The 15038-nt window shown below is 64.4% G+C and overlaps 1 protein-coding gene and 1 long non-coding RNA gene across 21 annotated transcripts; one reads left to right on the forward strand and one right to left on the reverse strand.

Moving 5' to 3' along the window:
* Nucleotides 1–69: 69 nt before the first annotated feature.
* Nucleotides 70–14904, forward strand: CAMTA2 (calmodulin binding transcription activator 2). Of its 20 annotated transcripts, none has more exons than XM_043582782.1 (23): nucleotides 70–188; nucleotides 1484–1578; nucleotides 1741–1844; nucleotides 2964–3031; nucleotides 3111–3246; nucleotides 3716–3802; nucleotides 3979–4132; nucleotides 4455–4589; nucleotides 5109–6052; nucleotides 6604–6730; nucleotides 7953–8087; nucleotides 9809–9924; nucleotides 10420–10604; nucleotides 10844–10922; nucleotides 11071–11293; nucleotides 11433–11737; nucleotides 12764–12960; nucleotides 13169–13352; nucleotides 13450–13521; nucleotides 13608–13628; nucleotides 13792–13961; nucleotides 14073–14150; nucleotides 14248–14904. In XM_043582782.1, exons 2-23 carry the CDS (start codon nucleotides 1548–1550, stop codon nucleotides 14309–14311), a joined length of 3615 nt encoding a protein of 1204 aa, XP_043438717.1. In that variant the 5' UTR covers nucleotides 70–188; nucleotides 1484–1547; the 3' UTR covers nucleotides 14312–14904. The 20 variants fall into 20 exon arrangements, with proteins under 20 accessions (XP_043438717.1, XP_043438719.1, XP_043438720.1 ...); XM_043582784.1 differs by having other exon boundaries at nucleotides 3731–3802; XM_043582770.1 differs by having other exon boundaries at nucleotides 124–188; nucleotides 1489–1578.
* Nucleotides 10465–14872, reverse strand: LOC122484819. Its single transcript, XR_006297721.1, has 3 exons — nucleotides 14760–14872; nucleotides 12021–13499; nucleotides 10465–11223 (listed from the first exon to the last, which is right to left on the reverse strand). It is a non-coding gene; the product is annotated as an uncharacterized LOC122484819 (long non-coding RNA).
* Nucleotides 14905–15038: the final 134 nt, after the last annotated feature.

The following is a 15038-nucleotide window of genomic DNA, read 5'->3' on the forward strand; positions in this document are numbered from 1 at the left end:
CCGGACCCCCGCCCCGCTCCCCGCGCCGCCAGGGCTTCCCCGCCTCCCCCCCCCCCCAACGTCCCCTTAACTGCGAGGCCCCGCCCCGTGCGCAGTGACGTCGGACGCCGCTGTCAGCGGGCGCCGGGGGGGGGGGTCGGTGTGGGGGAGAATGGCCGCTGCCGCCGTCACCCGCGGGACCCCGGGAGGTAAGAGCCGGGGCCTCGCGCCCGCCTCTCCGCCCCCGCGCCAGGGGGCGCCGCTCCCGGGCCCGCACGCCGCTCCGCCCGGCTCGCCCCCGCGCCGGCCCCCGTCCTCCTCCCCGCGCCAGGGGGCGCCGCTCCGCGCAGGGCCCCGCGGCGGACCCCGCGCCCCGGCCCCCGCCCCGGCCCCCGCCGCCCCGCGCCCGCCGGGCTCTGTCCCGCGGCGTCCCCGGGGCACCCCTGCGTGAGGGCGGGAGGCGGACCCTCCCACGTCGGGGCTTCTCCGGGGACCCCCGCCCGGGGCCGCTCCGCACCCTGGCAGGCTGCCTGGCCCGGACTGCGCACCTGCGCCCTGGGGCGGAGTCCTTACCCAGACCCGGCTGCCCCGAGCTCTGCCGGCGCGGACCGACCTCCTCCCCTCTCCGCCCCGGACATCTGGCGGAGCCCGCAGCCCCGAGCCCGCGCTGAGAGCATCCTCCCGCTTCCATCTGTGCCCTCGGGAGGGTGGGGGCTCAGGCTGGAGCCCGAGTGGTAGATGGGGTACGGTGGGCCTGGAGGCCGGGGGCAGGCAGAGGCGTTTGGGGAGAGAGCTGGTGGGGGAGGGGTGGGGAGGGCCGTCGGCCTCAGAGTGGAGGATGGGTCGTCCAGAGGGAGGGAAGCTGGGGTCTGGGTACCTGGCCCGGATGGATCCTCCCAGGCCCTGACCAACCTGGAGAAGAGGGCGTAGGTTAGGATCAGTCGTCAGATATGCCCTTCCCCTTGCAAATATCAAATCGAGAAGGAACTCAGGGTGTGTCTTGTAAGGCCTAGCTCTCCAGCGGACTTAGATCTCCCGCCCTGCCCCCAGCGTCCAGGCTGTCGTCTGCCAAACCATCCTCCAAGGACCAGGTGCCCGGAGTCCCACCCCCAGGCCCTGACCCCACTGTAGCCCCAGCCTCCACAAGACCCCCCCCCCTCACACACACACACACACACACACACACACACACTCACTCACTCACTCTGGGGCCTCTGAAGCGCCACCCCTCCAGCCTTCTCCCCTCCCCCACCCCATTTGTCTCTTCCTGATGATTCTGTCGGAGAGGGGGTGTCTCCCCACTCCTGCTGGTTCCTCGCACGAGGTCTGGAGTCTCCCTCTGCTCAGTTCCGCTCTACTCTCCCATCTCAGTCTAGCCCTTTCCCCTCGCCTCTTCATCTTTCCCGGGTACCGCAACCCAGCTCCGCAGCCCTCTCCCGCCTTATTCTCCTCATCCTGGGTCAATGTGGGCCTTCTGCGGTGACCTTGTTCTCTGCCTTCCCAGCACAGACTCCCCCTCCCCCCGGCCTCTCAGGCCGGGGGTGACCTTGCCCCCTGGAGCCCTCAACATGAATACCAAGGACACCACCGAGGTTGCTGGTGAGTACACAGTCCGTGGTGACCCTTGGTTCTTGGATCCCTGCTCTCCTTGTCCTGGTTCCAGATGCTCCCAGGGCTTTGGATCCGGCCCTTTTGCCCTGGGCCGTCACAGAGGTGTCAGAGGCCGCCCTGACGGAAGCCCTCTCTTCTGCTTCCCTCTAGAGAACAGCCACCACCTGAAGATCTTTCTCCCCAAGAAGCTGCTGGAGTGTCTTCCTCGCTGTCCGCTGCTGCCTCCAGAGCGGCTTCGCTGGAATACAAATGAGGTTCTCCAGGGAGCCTGGGGGGAGGAGGACCTCGCAAGGCCTGGCGGGTTGGAGGAAGGCCAGTGGGGGTCTTCCTGTGTCCATGCTCCTATTGCACAGTGTTGCTCTAAGCTCTTCGCGGGTCACGGAGGAGGTGTAAAGACCTGTATCTCGTAGGAGCTCGCTTCTGGGCACGTCCACCTGGGTAAAAATAACAGTTACCACCTACAAAATCTTCCTTACAAACCTAGTACCGTGCTGACCTGTGTTATCTCATCCAGTCCTTGAATGACCCTGTGGGGCAGACCCTGTCATCCCTGTGCTGTAGACGAGGCAACTGGTCTACCTTGTGGGGTCTATTTGACCACAGAGCCTCTGCTGTTAATAAAACCGCCACCGGTGTTGGCTCTTTCTGGAGGCACGGCCCTCGTGTTACACCCCTTCTGCACTCCGCACACACAATACGTTGTGCTGTTTGATCATCACTGACTTAATTCATTAAACGAGGATCATCGGCAAAAACATACGTGGGTGGTGATGTTAAAAGTGTGGGGAAGCTAAGGGCAGCGAGCAGGGCTTTTCGGAGAGGTGGGAAGGGATTTGGCCCATGGGGTGGCTAGGAGATCTAGGCACGTCCGGCCTATAGGATACTGACACGCGGGAGCTGACTGCTCAGGGAGAGTCGATGGACCGGCCTGGTAGGAGTGGTAGATGGGATATAGGTAAACAGGGAGAGCAGTGACTTGATTCCTGGTCTGAGAGAACCTTGGAGCCGGGCTGAGGAATCCAGAATTCCTGGCCGTGCCGAGCCATTTAGGTTTCTTGAGTCAGGAGAAGACACGAAGATGGGTTTTAGAAAGAGCGAAGTAACAGGGCGGCGTGAAGAGTTGATGATGAAGAGATCAGACTTGACCCCAAGGTCAAGGCCCCCATCGAGAGGAGGGAAGGAGAGGTTAGACTCTCGTCTGAGATGAAGCCCGGGGTTCTCGGGAGGTGGTGGTCCTGGCTGGGAGCAGACGTGGGCGCCAGCCCGCCCTGGCCGCCGGAACTCAGGAGAGAGTGGGGCCGAGGGCCAGGAGTGGGAGGCCAGGCTGAGACTCTGCGGAGGGGACACCCACCTGAGCGCCCCCTGTCCTACAGGAGATTGCGTCCTATTTGATCACCTTTGAGAAGCATGACGAGTGGCTGTCCTGTGCCCCAAAGACAAGGTGAGGTTCGTGAGGTGGGGAGTGGCAGGGGGTCCCAGATCCTGTTTCCAGAACGCAGGGCCAACCCTTCCCTTCCCAGGCCTCAGAACGGCTCCATTATCCTCTACAACCGCAAGAAGGTGAAGTACCGGAAGGATGGTTACCTCTGGAAGAAGCGCAAGGACGGGAAGACCACCCGCGAGGACCACATGAAGCTGAAAGTCCAGGGCATGGAGGTGAGCCGGGTGCCAGCCATCCGTCCTCGGCCCGGTCCCAGCCGTGCTGGGGCCCGGTGACCCGCGTCCCCCTCCCTCCTGCCACCCTTCCCTTCTCGCTCACGTGCCACGGCCCCCTCCCCGACCAGCTCTCTGGGATTAGGCTCCCGGGAGGGCATCAGCGCCCACGCCCCTCGCTTCTCCTGGATTCCCTCGGGGGCCTGTGTCCTGAAGCCCTGAGCTCAAGTCACGGCGGCTCCTCTGCTGGGCTGTGCTCTCGCCCTGCCTCCCCATCTCCAGACAGCCCCTCCCCCGCCTCCAGTCTGGGCCTCGTCCGGGTGCTAGGACTGGGAAGGCGCATGGGGAGTCCCCCGGGGCAGGGGGCGGGGGTGGGCTGGGGAAAGAGGAGCTGCTGGAAAGGCTGGGATTCCTGCAAAGGGACTGAACAGAGGAAGAGTCGGGGAGCAGACTAGCCCTCCCCCCACCCCAGCCTGTCTCCTGGCAGTGTCTCTATGGCTGCTACGTTCACTCTTCCATCGTCCCCACATTCCATCGGCGCTGTTACTGGCTGCTCCAGGTGAGGCCGCGGGGCTCAGGGAGCTGGGGGCTGGGAAGAAGGGGGGTAGGGGGTGGAGAAAGTCACACGTCGGGGGGGGGGCGGTGAGGCCGGGGGCACGCGGGAAGAAGGCCAGGACGAGGAAGCTGAGCCCCCCATGGACCCCGTGGCGCTGTGTGTCTGCCTTGGGCTCCCAGAACCCTGACATCGTGCTTGTGCACTACCTGAACGTCCCAGCCCTGGAGGACTGCGGAAAGGGCTGCAGCCCCATGTTTTGCTCCATCAGCGGCGACCGTCGCGAGTGGCTGAAGTGGCCCCGGGAGGAGCTGCTGGGGCAGCTGAAGCCCATGTGTAAGGCCCGCGGGGGGCTAGGGCGGCACTGCTGGGGGCTGCTGGGGGCGTGCGGACGAGGGCCTCTACACCCAGAAGCCCCGGGAGCCCGGGAGGGTGCTTTTCCGAGGGGCCACCCGGACTCCCGCCGTGTCCTGAGGTCCTGGAACGCCGAGAGAGGGGGCTGAGGGACATTTGGGAGCTGCGTGTCCGACCTGCTTTGAGGCAGCTGGCCAGAAGCCTCGGAGCGTGTCAGGCGCTTGGAGAAGCCGGCGGGGCACTGTGGGGACGGTGTGCGAGCCCCATGGCACCCCCTCCCCGCGCCCCACCCCTACCCCCACAGTTCACGGCATCAAGTGGAGCTGTGGGAACGGCACAGAGGAGTTCTCCGTAGAGCAGCTGGTGCAGCAGATCCTGGACAGCCACCCGACCAAGCCCGCACCCCGAACCCACGCCTGCCTCTGCAGTGGAGGCCTCGGTTAGTGACCCCTGGCCCCGGAGCCCCCCCCCCCCCCCCCCCCCCCCCCCCCCCCCCCGTCGCACCTCCTCTGGCCGAGGGCTCCCCCGGCCTGCCAGGATTTGCATGAGGATTTGCATGTCTTTTGCACGTCCCAGAAAGCTGGGCCAGAGGAGCAGAGGCCTTCCCGGCTGGCTGCACACGGGCTCCTTTCCCCGGAGTTCCAGCAGCCCTGGCTCCTTCTCTGTCTCCTACTCTTAGCAACTCTGGGCCACCCCAGCCCGGCGGTTGACACCTAGACGGTACCGCCTCGGTTCTGTTCTCTCGTCCTGTTTCTCTCTCAGCTACTCTTCTGCGGGCTCCTGCAGTCCTGTTAATTTGGGGGAGAAAGGGGCACCGCTTCTGCCTCCCAGTGGCCACAGTCGGTATTACATCTCGTACACCCGCAAAGGGCCAGGAAACGCCTGGAGGCTGCCGGTAAGGGAAGGTGGAGAATGAAGTGCCCTTTCCCTTTTCTCCTCCCACCCTTTTCCGCTGCAGGTTCCGGGAGCCTCACCCACAAATGCAGCAGCACGAAACACCGCATCATCTCTCCCAAAGTGGAGCCCCGAGCTTTAACCCTGACCTCTGTCTCCCACCCCCACCCCCCTGAGCCTCCTCCGCTGATCGCCCCTCTTCCCCCAGAGCTTCCCAAGGCACATACTTCCCCTTCTTCTTCCTCCTCCTCTTCCTCCTCTTCCTCAGGCTTTGCGGAACCCCTAGAGATCAGACCTAGCCCACCCACCTCTCGAGGGGCGTCATCCAGAGGAGGCACTGCAATCCTCCTCCTGACGGGACTGGAGCAGCGCACTGGGGGCTTGACGCCCACCAGGCACTTGGCCCCCCAGGCTGACCCCAGGCCTTCCGTGAGCTTGGCCGTAGTTGTAGGATCCGAGCCCCCTGCCCCACCAGCTCCTCCCAGCCCTGCTTTCGACCCCGATCGTTTTCTCAACAGCCCCCAGAGGGGCCAGACATACGGAGGGGGCCAGGGGGTGAGCCCGGACTTCCCCGAGGCAGAGGCCGCCCACACCCCCTGCCCTGCCCTCGAACCCGCTGCTGCCCTGGAGCCCCAGGCGGCTGCTCGGGGTCCCCCTCCACCGCCAGGAGCAGGTGGGAGAAGAGGAAACCGTTTCTTTATTCAAGATGACGGTAGCGGGGAGGAGCTCAAGGCCCAGGGGGCTGCCCCACCCGCACCTTCACCCCCTCCTTCGCCCCCACCTTCACCTGCCCCCTTGGAGCCAGCAGGCAGGGGAGGCAGAGGGGAGGCCTTGTTTGGAGGAGCTGCTGGGGCCAGCGAACTGGAGCCCTTCGGTCTCTCGTCATTCCCTGACCTCATGGGAGAGCTCATCAGCGACGAGGCTCCAGGCGCCCCTGCCCCAGCCGCCCCGCTCTCTCCTGCTCTTAGCAGCATCACGGACTTCTCCCCAGAGTGGTCCTACCCGGAGGTGAGCCTCAGGCCTCGCTCCCCTATTTTTCCTACCCACGCCGCCACTTGGTTTCCCTTGGTTTGTGTGACCACTCACTTGTCCCACCCTATTTTCGCTGTCTCCCTAGTTAGCCCTCCCTCCTGCCTTCCCCCCTCTGCGGGCCAGGTGGCGTGGTGTGGGTCCCCCAGGTGCCTGGGGAACTTTGTCCTCTCGGTGACTGTGTCACAGGCAGGGCACTAGGGCGGCCCGGCCTGGAGAGAACATGACGGGGTGTGATGGCAGAGTCTGCCTTCAGCAGTGGAGAAGTCCCGCTCGCTCTCAGCTGCCCCACAGAGGGGAAGGACCGTGGGAGCCTCAGGCAAGGGAAGCAGTGGGTTCCCCGATCTGGGCAGGAGCGTCGGGAGGAGGGACAGGCTAGCTGACCTCGCCCCGCTGCAGCCCGCCCAGTCCGTGTACCCGGAATCTAGCACAGGGCCCCGCCCTGCAGCACTAGTGCCCTCGATGAATGGGTGCACGAGTGAGCACCCCACAGGGTTCTGGTCACACGGCGCCCGGCCTTCTCTCTGCAGGGTGGGGTCAAGGTGCTCATCACAGGTCCCTGGACTGAGGCCGCCGAGCATTACTCCTGTGTCTTTGATCACATCGCGGTGCCAGGCTCACTCGTCCAGCCTGGCGTCTTGCGCTGCTACTGTCCTGGTATGGGGACCAGGGATGGCACGGGGACTGGGGACGGCAGGATAGCACCTGGGTGGTTAGCTTCCAGGAAGTGCTGGGAACGACCCTGTCGGATCTTGAGCCTGAGTCCTGTGTCCCCGCAATGGGCAGATGTTCCCCAGGCTTATGTGTCAGAAGGTCTAGGCTCTGGTCTGAGGAATCTAGTCCTCGGCTCACTGGTGGCCTCGGACAGGTCCGCTCCTTTCTTGGGTCCGTGGCCGCCCCTCCTTTGGGGGCAGGCATTTGCCCTGACGGGTCTCCAGTGTCCATCCAGGCCCTCTGGCTTGGTTAGAGTCAGTCTCTGGTCCCAATCCAGGGAGCATGAGAAGGGAGACGCGTTGGTCTCCTCCAACCTGTCCTGGACCGAAGGACATTGCCTTCTAGATCTGGGCTGTCCGGTATGGTAGCCATCAGCCACATGTGCCTGAGATTAATTAAAATGAAATAAAATATAAAATTCGGCTCCTGCCTCTCGCGAACCACATTTTGAGTGTTCAGTAGCCACACGTGGCTTAGCGCTCCCCCACTGGGCAGTGCAGACACAGAACCTCTCCACCGAGGTGGTCCGTCTGCCACCACCTTGCCTCCTTACCGTGCACCCAACAGTCAGCGTTACTGGGACCTCAAGGGCCACCAGAGTGACAGGATGACAGGTTTGCCGTCTGTGAGTGTGTTCCCCCACCCCCACCCCGCAACAGCCTGGTTCAGCGTTGCATGGAAGGAAAAGAGAGATCAGAGAAGCTGGGATCGGGGGTGGTTTTGGCCTCTAGTCTTGGGACCCCGGCCTGGTGGTGTCGTTCTCGAGGCCACAGATGCGGAGAGCCTGGGACACAGCTCTCACTAGACACTGCTGGTGAGCAGTTACATCTTTCCCGCCAGCCTCATCATGGGCTCACGACCTCTGGACTCTGACCTTGGGGGATCAAACTTCTTTGTAAGCGTAGGTGTCCCCTGACCCTCAGCTTCCAGGCCTTGGTGCTGAATAAGAAGCATCTTCCCTGCAGAGTCTGCAGTCCCAGGTGTCTCTGGCCCATAGGAGGTTTTAAGTTCCTGAATGAACGGAGTGGAGTCCCTTCCCCATCAGGACCAAGGCCACTTAAGGGTGGAGGGGAGCCGGCTATGAAATGATCATGTGTGGCCTTCACGTGGGGGCCAGAGAAGGAACCAGGGAGAGAGCCCATCTTGCTGACCCTGCCCTCCCCAGCCCATGAGGTGGGGCTGGTGTCTTTGCAGGTGGCGGGGCGGGAGGGGCCCCTTTCCGCCTCTGTGCTCTTTGAGTATCGAGCCCGCCGATTCCTGTCACTGCCTAGTACTCAGCTTGACTGGTTGTCTCTGGACGGTGAGTACTTAGCCCTCCGACCCCTTGGCAGGCCCCACAGCCTTTGAGGACATGCTCCAAACCCCTCAGGACTCCGGTGGCCACCGCCCAGCCCCCAGTTTACCCCTTTTCCCAACCCCTGCTTCATTGGTCATCTCTAAATGCAGCAGCCATTGCCCCCCCCCCCCCCCCCCAATCTCCTCTTCTCCAGAAACCTCGGAGCCGTCTCTGTCCCAGCTCTTGGCCTGTCCTCTGTCCCAAAGATGGGCTCTAGGCAGGCGAGGCCAAGAGGCGGGAGCAGGGACAGGGTGTGGGGCAGTGCATGTGGGGTGTCCACAAGCGTATGTATGTACCTATATGTGGATTTAATTTCCTCCCTTAATTTTCTCTCTAGTTATGAAAATAGGTGGTTGCTGTAAGAAAGTTAGGAATAACAGAAAAGCATGCGGTAGAAAATGAAAATTGCTTGTAATGTTACCACTTGGTGACATTCGCCTTTAATGTACTTTCTTGCACGGACAGAGGCACACATGCTCACGCATATGTGTATCAAGTCTAGACCCACGTGTGTTCCTTATGGGGTTATCCCTCCCGTGGCTTCCAGCTGTTTCCCTGTGGCACCTGCTTCTCCTGGTCCTGCAGGTGCCCCTCTCCCCCCACCCGGACTTCCTTCCCTCAGCGCCCTTGCCCCCCAGCCCCCATCTGCCTCACTCTTGGGGGCGGTCCCCCCACAGCCTGGCCTGCTCATGAGTTCCGCCGTGGCTGCTCCAGGCCTACGTGTTCCTGGCTCTCCTGTGGGGCTCCACCCCCCCCCCCCCCCCTGCTCCTTGGACTAGTGTCCTGACTTGCCCCTCTTCTTCCCTTCCTCTTGCTTGTTCGGTGCGCCCCTCCGCTCTCCCGCCCTTCCTGTCCTCTCCTTCCCCCGGTTTACCCTCCTGCCCCCTCCCTTGTCTTTCTGTCCATTCTCCACTCCCCACCCCCATCACCTCTTCCTTAGTCCCCCTTCCGTCCTGGCATCTCAAGTGGGACCTCCTCAACCTCCACTGTGTCTCTGTGCATGTTTTCCCACGGCCCCGATCCCCTCCCGCCTCCCCTCCTTGTCCTTGTGTGATCTCGGGAGGGGACAGATATAGCTTGGGGTGTGTGCGCGCGCGTGTGTGTGCTTTGTGCACAGGGTGGGGGAGGAAGAGGAGGAATGGACGTGGCCGTCCGTCTCTGTCACCTTCCGGCCCTGCCACCCTCTTTGTGGACAGCTGCCGGGGGACTGGGAGGAGGGGGGGGGTGCTTTTTAAATCACAGCCCTTGAGCTCTCTGGGCAGTGGATAAGAGAGAAGAGGGGCCCGGTGTCCTTCAGCCCCAGCATGGGGGACAGAGGTAGCATCTGGGGCAAGGAGAGCTGACGGAATAGTGCGTCTAGAAGGCTGGGGGTGTGTGTGAGTGAGATCTGGGCCGGCTTGGGGCCGCAGGCTGTTTGGGAGTTCCCGCCATGTCTGCGTCTCAAAGGACACAGTTCTGGTCCCCGGTCAGTGGGTAGCGTTAAAAGCCCCAGTTTAAGGCCTGCGTCCTGATGGACCGTATTTGGGGCGGGGAGGGTGGGGCAGAGGGGCCGTCGTTCTGGGGGAGAGGAAAGAACGTGAGTCTGCCTCTTCACCCCCAGAGCCTGGGACAGGCCCAGCCGTGCTCGGGGCATCACCCGGACCCTACCCACCGCTCAGCCTCCTCCCGTACCTCTTGCCCCTCAGACAACCAGTTCCGGATGTCCATCCTGGAGCGGCTGGAGCAGATGGAGAAACGGATGGCCGACCTGGCAGCAGCCGGGCAGGCTCCCTGCCGCAGTCCTGCCGTGCCTCCGATTCAGGTACCTGTGTGAGGAGGGAGCTCGGGAGGGTCTTCCCGGAGGAGATGGCTCTCGTGTGTGGCTCTCCCGTCCCCGGCTTCCTCCTCCCTGACGTCACCCCACTCCGGCTCCACCGCGGGGCGGGAGTGGCTATTCTGGGCACCCTCTTGGCACGACGGGCTTCAGACTATTTCTGATCTGAACAGGGTTGGGGGAGGGGGCCAGGAGAGCAGGGGCCCAAGTCTCCGAGGAAGCAGACGGGGAGAGGACTCTGGGCTCCTCCGAGAGGGAGAAGCCGTCTGCGGGGGAGGAAGCTAACCGGGGGTGGGGGACACCCAGGACCCCAAACCAGGGACACGGATGGCCCAGAGAGCTCCGGGGGGGCAGGAAAGCTGGTGCGGGAGGTGTGGGGAGGGCAGGACAGGAAGCAGAGAGGACAGGGGTGGGGTGGCCAGGGCCATCCTGAGCCAGGGGACCAGACGCTCGGGTCCCTGCACAAGGGTATCTGTACTGCAGGACGAAGGCCAGGGACCCGGGTTCGAGGCCCGTGTGGTGGTCTTGGTAGAGAGCATGATCCCTCGCTCCACCTGGAGGGGTCCTGAACGTCTGGCCCACGGAAGCCCCTTCCGGGGCATGAGCCTCCTGCACCTGGCTGCCGCCCAGGGCTACGCCCGCCTCATCGAGACCCTGAGCCAGTGGCGGTGAGCAGGGCAGGGGGACTGGGGCAGAAGTACCAGGGGACGGAGGAGGGACCAGAGGACCCGGAGCCCCACCAAGAGGGAAGGATCTGCACTCGTGACAGACTCTCAGCCCCTCACGTTATGCGTCTCTGACCGTCTTGCCGCACCGACCTCGGTGCTTCTGGACAGCCTGCCCTCCTCCCCCGTTCCTTTGCCCGCTTTTACCGACTGGGCTCGTGTCCCTGTCCCAAACCCTCCAGGAGCGTGGGGACAGGGAGCCTGGACTTAGAGCAAGAGGCTGACCCGCTCAACGTGGACCACTTCTCTTGCACCCCTCTGGTGAGCGTGCGTGGGGCGGCGCGGGCCAGGCGCGTGGCCGTGGGAAAGTGTCGAGGGACGCAGGGAAGGAGCCGGTGGAGCTGGGAACTGAAGGCCCGGCCTGGGGAGGAAGGGCCCCGGGCCTCACGTCCACGCTCTCCACCCTCAGATGTGGGCCTGTGCTCTGGGACACCTGGAAGCCGCCGTGCTCCTCTTCCGCTGGAACAGACAGGCGCTGAGCATTCCCGACTCACTGGGCCGGCTGCCCCTGTCCGTGGCACAGTCCCGGGGCCACGTGCGCCTCGCCCGCTGCCTGGAAGAGCTGCAGAGACAGGAAGCTTCGCTGGAGCCCCCACTTGCCCTGTCGCCCCCCTCCTCCAGCCCAGACACTGGTGAGGGTCGCCCCCGATCTAAGAGGCTGTGGGTGGGAGAGCGAGAGGAGGAGCAGGGAAGAGGAGAGGGGGGTGGGAAGAACAACCTGGGAGGGGTCACGGAGCTCCTGCTGCCCTTGCCTCTCCTCTGTCCTTGCAGGGCTGAGCGGGGTCTCGTCGCCCTCAGAGCTGTCGGATGGCACATTCTCTGTCACATCAGCTTATTCGAGCGCCCCGGACGGTAGTCCTCCCCCCGCTCCTCTGCCGGCCTCAGAGATTCCGATGGAAGAGACTGTTCCAGGCCAACTCTCCACTGGGGCCCCTGAGGCCCCCCTGTTCCTCATGGACTGTGAAACCACCAACTCCCAAAGGCCAGCACCCTCACCGCCTCCTCTCCGACCAACCACCGAAGGGGGGACTGCTCCTGAGGAAGCAGACGGCCCACTGGCCGTGGACGTGATCCCGGTATACTGCTCGTGCTCGTGCTCACGGACGGTAAAGGCTAGAAATGGCACGGGGTGGGGGTTGGGGGGGGGGTGGCAAGACTGAGCAGACGCTGATCATCCCATGAAGCAGAACCTGAGTCTGGCTTCAGTTTGGGAGGAAAGGGCCGTTTACCTTTATTTTGGGACGGGCAAGGCAACCCTTTGCTTAACTCCCGTCAGACCTTGTGACTCAGAAGTCATGAGGTGTCAGAGATCAAAAATTCTAGAGAACAGCCTCAGCTGGAGCTGGGCTGAGAGGTTACCTGCTGGTCCGTGCAGAGATGAGGTTTTGGGGGAAGCAGCCTGACGGAGGGAAGCGGGTGCTGTGTGGAGCAGAGGCTGACAAGCTGGCGGGTCTGGCAGAGATCTGGGGTGGGGACGAGGCTTGCACGGGACAAAAGTGAAGCGAGCCTTGAGACGGGAGTGAACAGAGGAATGAATCTTCTAACCTAGCAGCGCACTTCTCTGCTAAGACCTGGGGAGGTACCCATCTCGGAGAGGCCAACGGACTAACGGGGTACCTAGTACTAGAAGCACAAAATGCTTGAAGTTGGCAGTGCGCCGGCTTCACAGCTAGAGCCATCTGGCAGGGTGTCCGGTAGGTGGCAGGCACCGAGCTCAGGGGGCTGGGGGCTGCAGGCACGGCCGAGCCTGTGGGGAGCACATGTTGGTCAGCTGGCATGAGGCAGGGGGGCCAGCGGGCAGTTGGCCTGGAAGGGCAGGTCCTTCATTTGTTCCACTCCTGCCACGCTGTTCGGAGGAGGTCCATCCCGTCCCGTTTTCCACGCCATCTCAACACAGGGCCATAAACTCAAGTGGGAGCCTGGCAGGCATATGTAAATAGTGGCCGAGAAGGACTGGGGAGCAGGGACAGCCATCCCCGAGGCCTGTCTGGTGGTGAGGGGAATGACAAGACAGCAAGTGGACGATGGTGACGGCCTTGGCGGGGCAGGAATGTCTGGCGGCTGGGACTGCTCCCGACTCACCGAGCGTCTCCTCTGTGCAGGTGGACATGATCTCACTGGCCAAGCAGATCATTGACGCCACACCAGAGCGGATTAAACGAGAGGACTTCACGGGGCTGCCCGAGGCTGGAGCACCAATGAGGGAGCGGACAGGGGCCCTGGGGCTCAGCGAGACCATGTCCTGGCTGGCCAGCTACCTGGAGAACGTGGACCATTTCCCCAGCTCAGCCCCGCCCAGGTGACCAGCTCAGGACAGCATGTCCAGATTCGTCAGGGCAAGCAGGGAGCGGGAGGTCCTTCCCTGGAGCCAGTGCTCCGTTCTGGCCCGGGGCCCCAGCCCCCGAGGACTGGTACCGGCTGAGGGGCTCTCAAGTCCCCCTCCGGGCTCTGTGGCTGGACACGCTTCACGGTGGGCCCCAGGACACCCCCTCTCCCTGTCCCTGCAGCGAACTGCCCTTCGAGCGTGGTCGCCTGGCCGTCCCTCCTGCCCCTTCCTGGGCAGAGTTTCTGTCCGCTTCTGCCAGCGGCAAGATGGAGAGCGACTTCGCCCTGCTAACGCTGTCGGATCACGAGCAGCGGGAGCTGTACGAGGCGGCTCGAGTCATCCAGACGGCCTTCCGGAAGTACAAGGTCAGAGGCCGGGGGTCCCGCGAGATGAATCCCAGCAGCCCGAGGTCAGGGGACGCGGTGGGCTCCAGGCTGGAAGTCTGAGGCTTGGTTCTCGCAGGGCCGGAGGCTGAAGGAGCAGCAGGAGGTGGCGGCTGCAGTGATCCAGCGCTGCTACCGGAAGTACAAGCAGGTGAGCTCTTTCTCCCCTGAAAGCACGCCCCACCCCTGAGCGCCCAGAGCGCCGCGGGAGCCCTAACCCCCTTCTCTCTCCACAAGCTGACCTGGATCGCGCTCAAGGTATTAGGCATGAGGTCTGGGTGTGCGCTTGTCCCTGACGAGCCGGCCTCTCCACCAGCGTGTGGATTAGAGACCGGCACCCGCCGAACTTGGGGGCGAACCTCAGGGTGCTGGGGCTCTGTCCCTCCATTTCACCCCCTGTCCCCGCTGCCCGTCCCTGCAGTTTGCGCTGTACAAGAAGATGACCCAGGCGGCCATCCTGATCCAGAGCAAGTTCCGGAGCTACTATGAGCAGAAGCGGTTTCAGCAGAGCCGCCGGGCGGCCGTGCTCATCCAGCAGCACTACCGCTCCTACCGCCGCCGGCCCGCAGGCAGCCTGCCCGCCCGCACCAGGTACGGCCCGCGGACCCCCTCCCCGCCTTCCCCTGCCTCCCCTGCCAGGGTCCAGGGGCTGGGGGCGGGGGCGCCGGCGGGCCACGTCTGCTCATCGCTCCTTTCTTCCAGCAGGGGCTCCTTTCTCACCAAGAAGCAGGACCAGGCAGCCCGGAAGATCATGAGATTCCTGCGGCGCTGCCGGCACAGGTACCCGCGTCCCGGGCCGCTCCCCGCGGCCACCTCCACCGCCCCCCGCCCCGTTCCCATCGGCCGGCGTCCTGACCCACTCCCCATCTCCCCGCAGGATGAGGGAACTGAAGCAGAACCAGGAGCTGGAAGGGCTCCCCCAGCCCGGACTGGCCACCTGACCGCCGCGCCGCCTTCCTCACCGCCCCGGGGGCCGCTTCTGGCAGTCTTAACCGAGGCCGGGCCCTCGGCGGGAGGGGAGCCCCCGTCGGCCGCTGTCCCGCTAAGCGGCGGCCGGAACCCTCCCGGGGCCCCCGCCCCGCCCCGCTGGGGCGCGCCCCGTCTCTCGGCATCCCCCCCCCCACCCCCCCCCACCCCCCGGGCCCGCGCCCCACCTCCCCGCATCTTCAGCCGCGACCTCCGGAGCCCCGCCTGCCCCTGCTCCACGTTTCCCCGCTGCCTGCACCCGCCCCGGCCCCCTCCCGACTTGCCTTATTTATTTGTTGGACGCGTCTCTGAATGTATCCGCCTCGGTCCCGCCCCCGCCGCGCGCCCCCGCCCGACTCCGCATGCCGGCGCGCGTCCCCGTCCCGGGCCGCCCCGCCCCCGAGGGGAGGGGCCTGTACATACTGTAACATACAGAGCAGAGTGAAGAGTCTATTTACGGCGCCGCGGGGAGGGCGGCGCGGCGGGGGCCCCCGGCCGGCTCCACGAGCACTTTCTACTTGTGCATGGGCTTGGTTTCTACGAGTTACCATTAAACATCGCTGCACCAGCCAGCTTCCCGCCTCTGTCTGCGCCGCGCGGGCGGGCGGGCGGAGCCTCGGCGGCGGGGGACAGCGGGCGGGGCGCGGCCGGCGCGGGGCTCTCCGCCTCCGACGTGTTTCCGGCCTTAAAGGCATTTCGCCC

The sequence above is a fragment of the Prionailurus bengalensis genome, chromosome E1 (assembly GCF_016509475.1).
Source record: "Prionailurus bengalensis isolate Pbe53 chromosome E1, Fcat_Pben_1.1_paternal_pri, whole genome shotgun sequence".
Lineage (NCBI taxonomy): Eukaryota > Metazoa > Chordata > Mammalia > Carnivora > Felidae > Prionailurus > Prionailurus bengalensis.

Coding starts and splice junctions, on each gene's coding strand:
- CAMTA2 (XM_043582770.1), top strand. CDS start 152: ATGGCCGCTGCCGCCGTCACCCGCGGGACCCCGGGAG. Junction 13,353..13,449: donor CGGCCTTCCGGAAGTACAAG/GTCAGAGGCCGG, acceptor TGGTTCTCGCAG/GGCCGGAGGCTGAAGGAGCA. Junction 13,629..13,791: donor TGACCTGGATCGCGCTCAAG/GTATTAGGCATG, acceptor CCGTCCCTGCAG/TTTGCGCTGTACAAGAAGAT.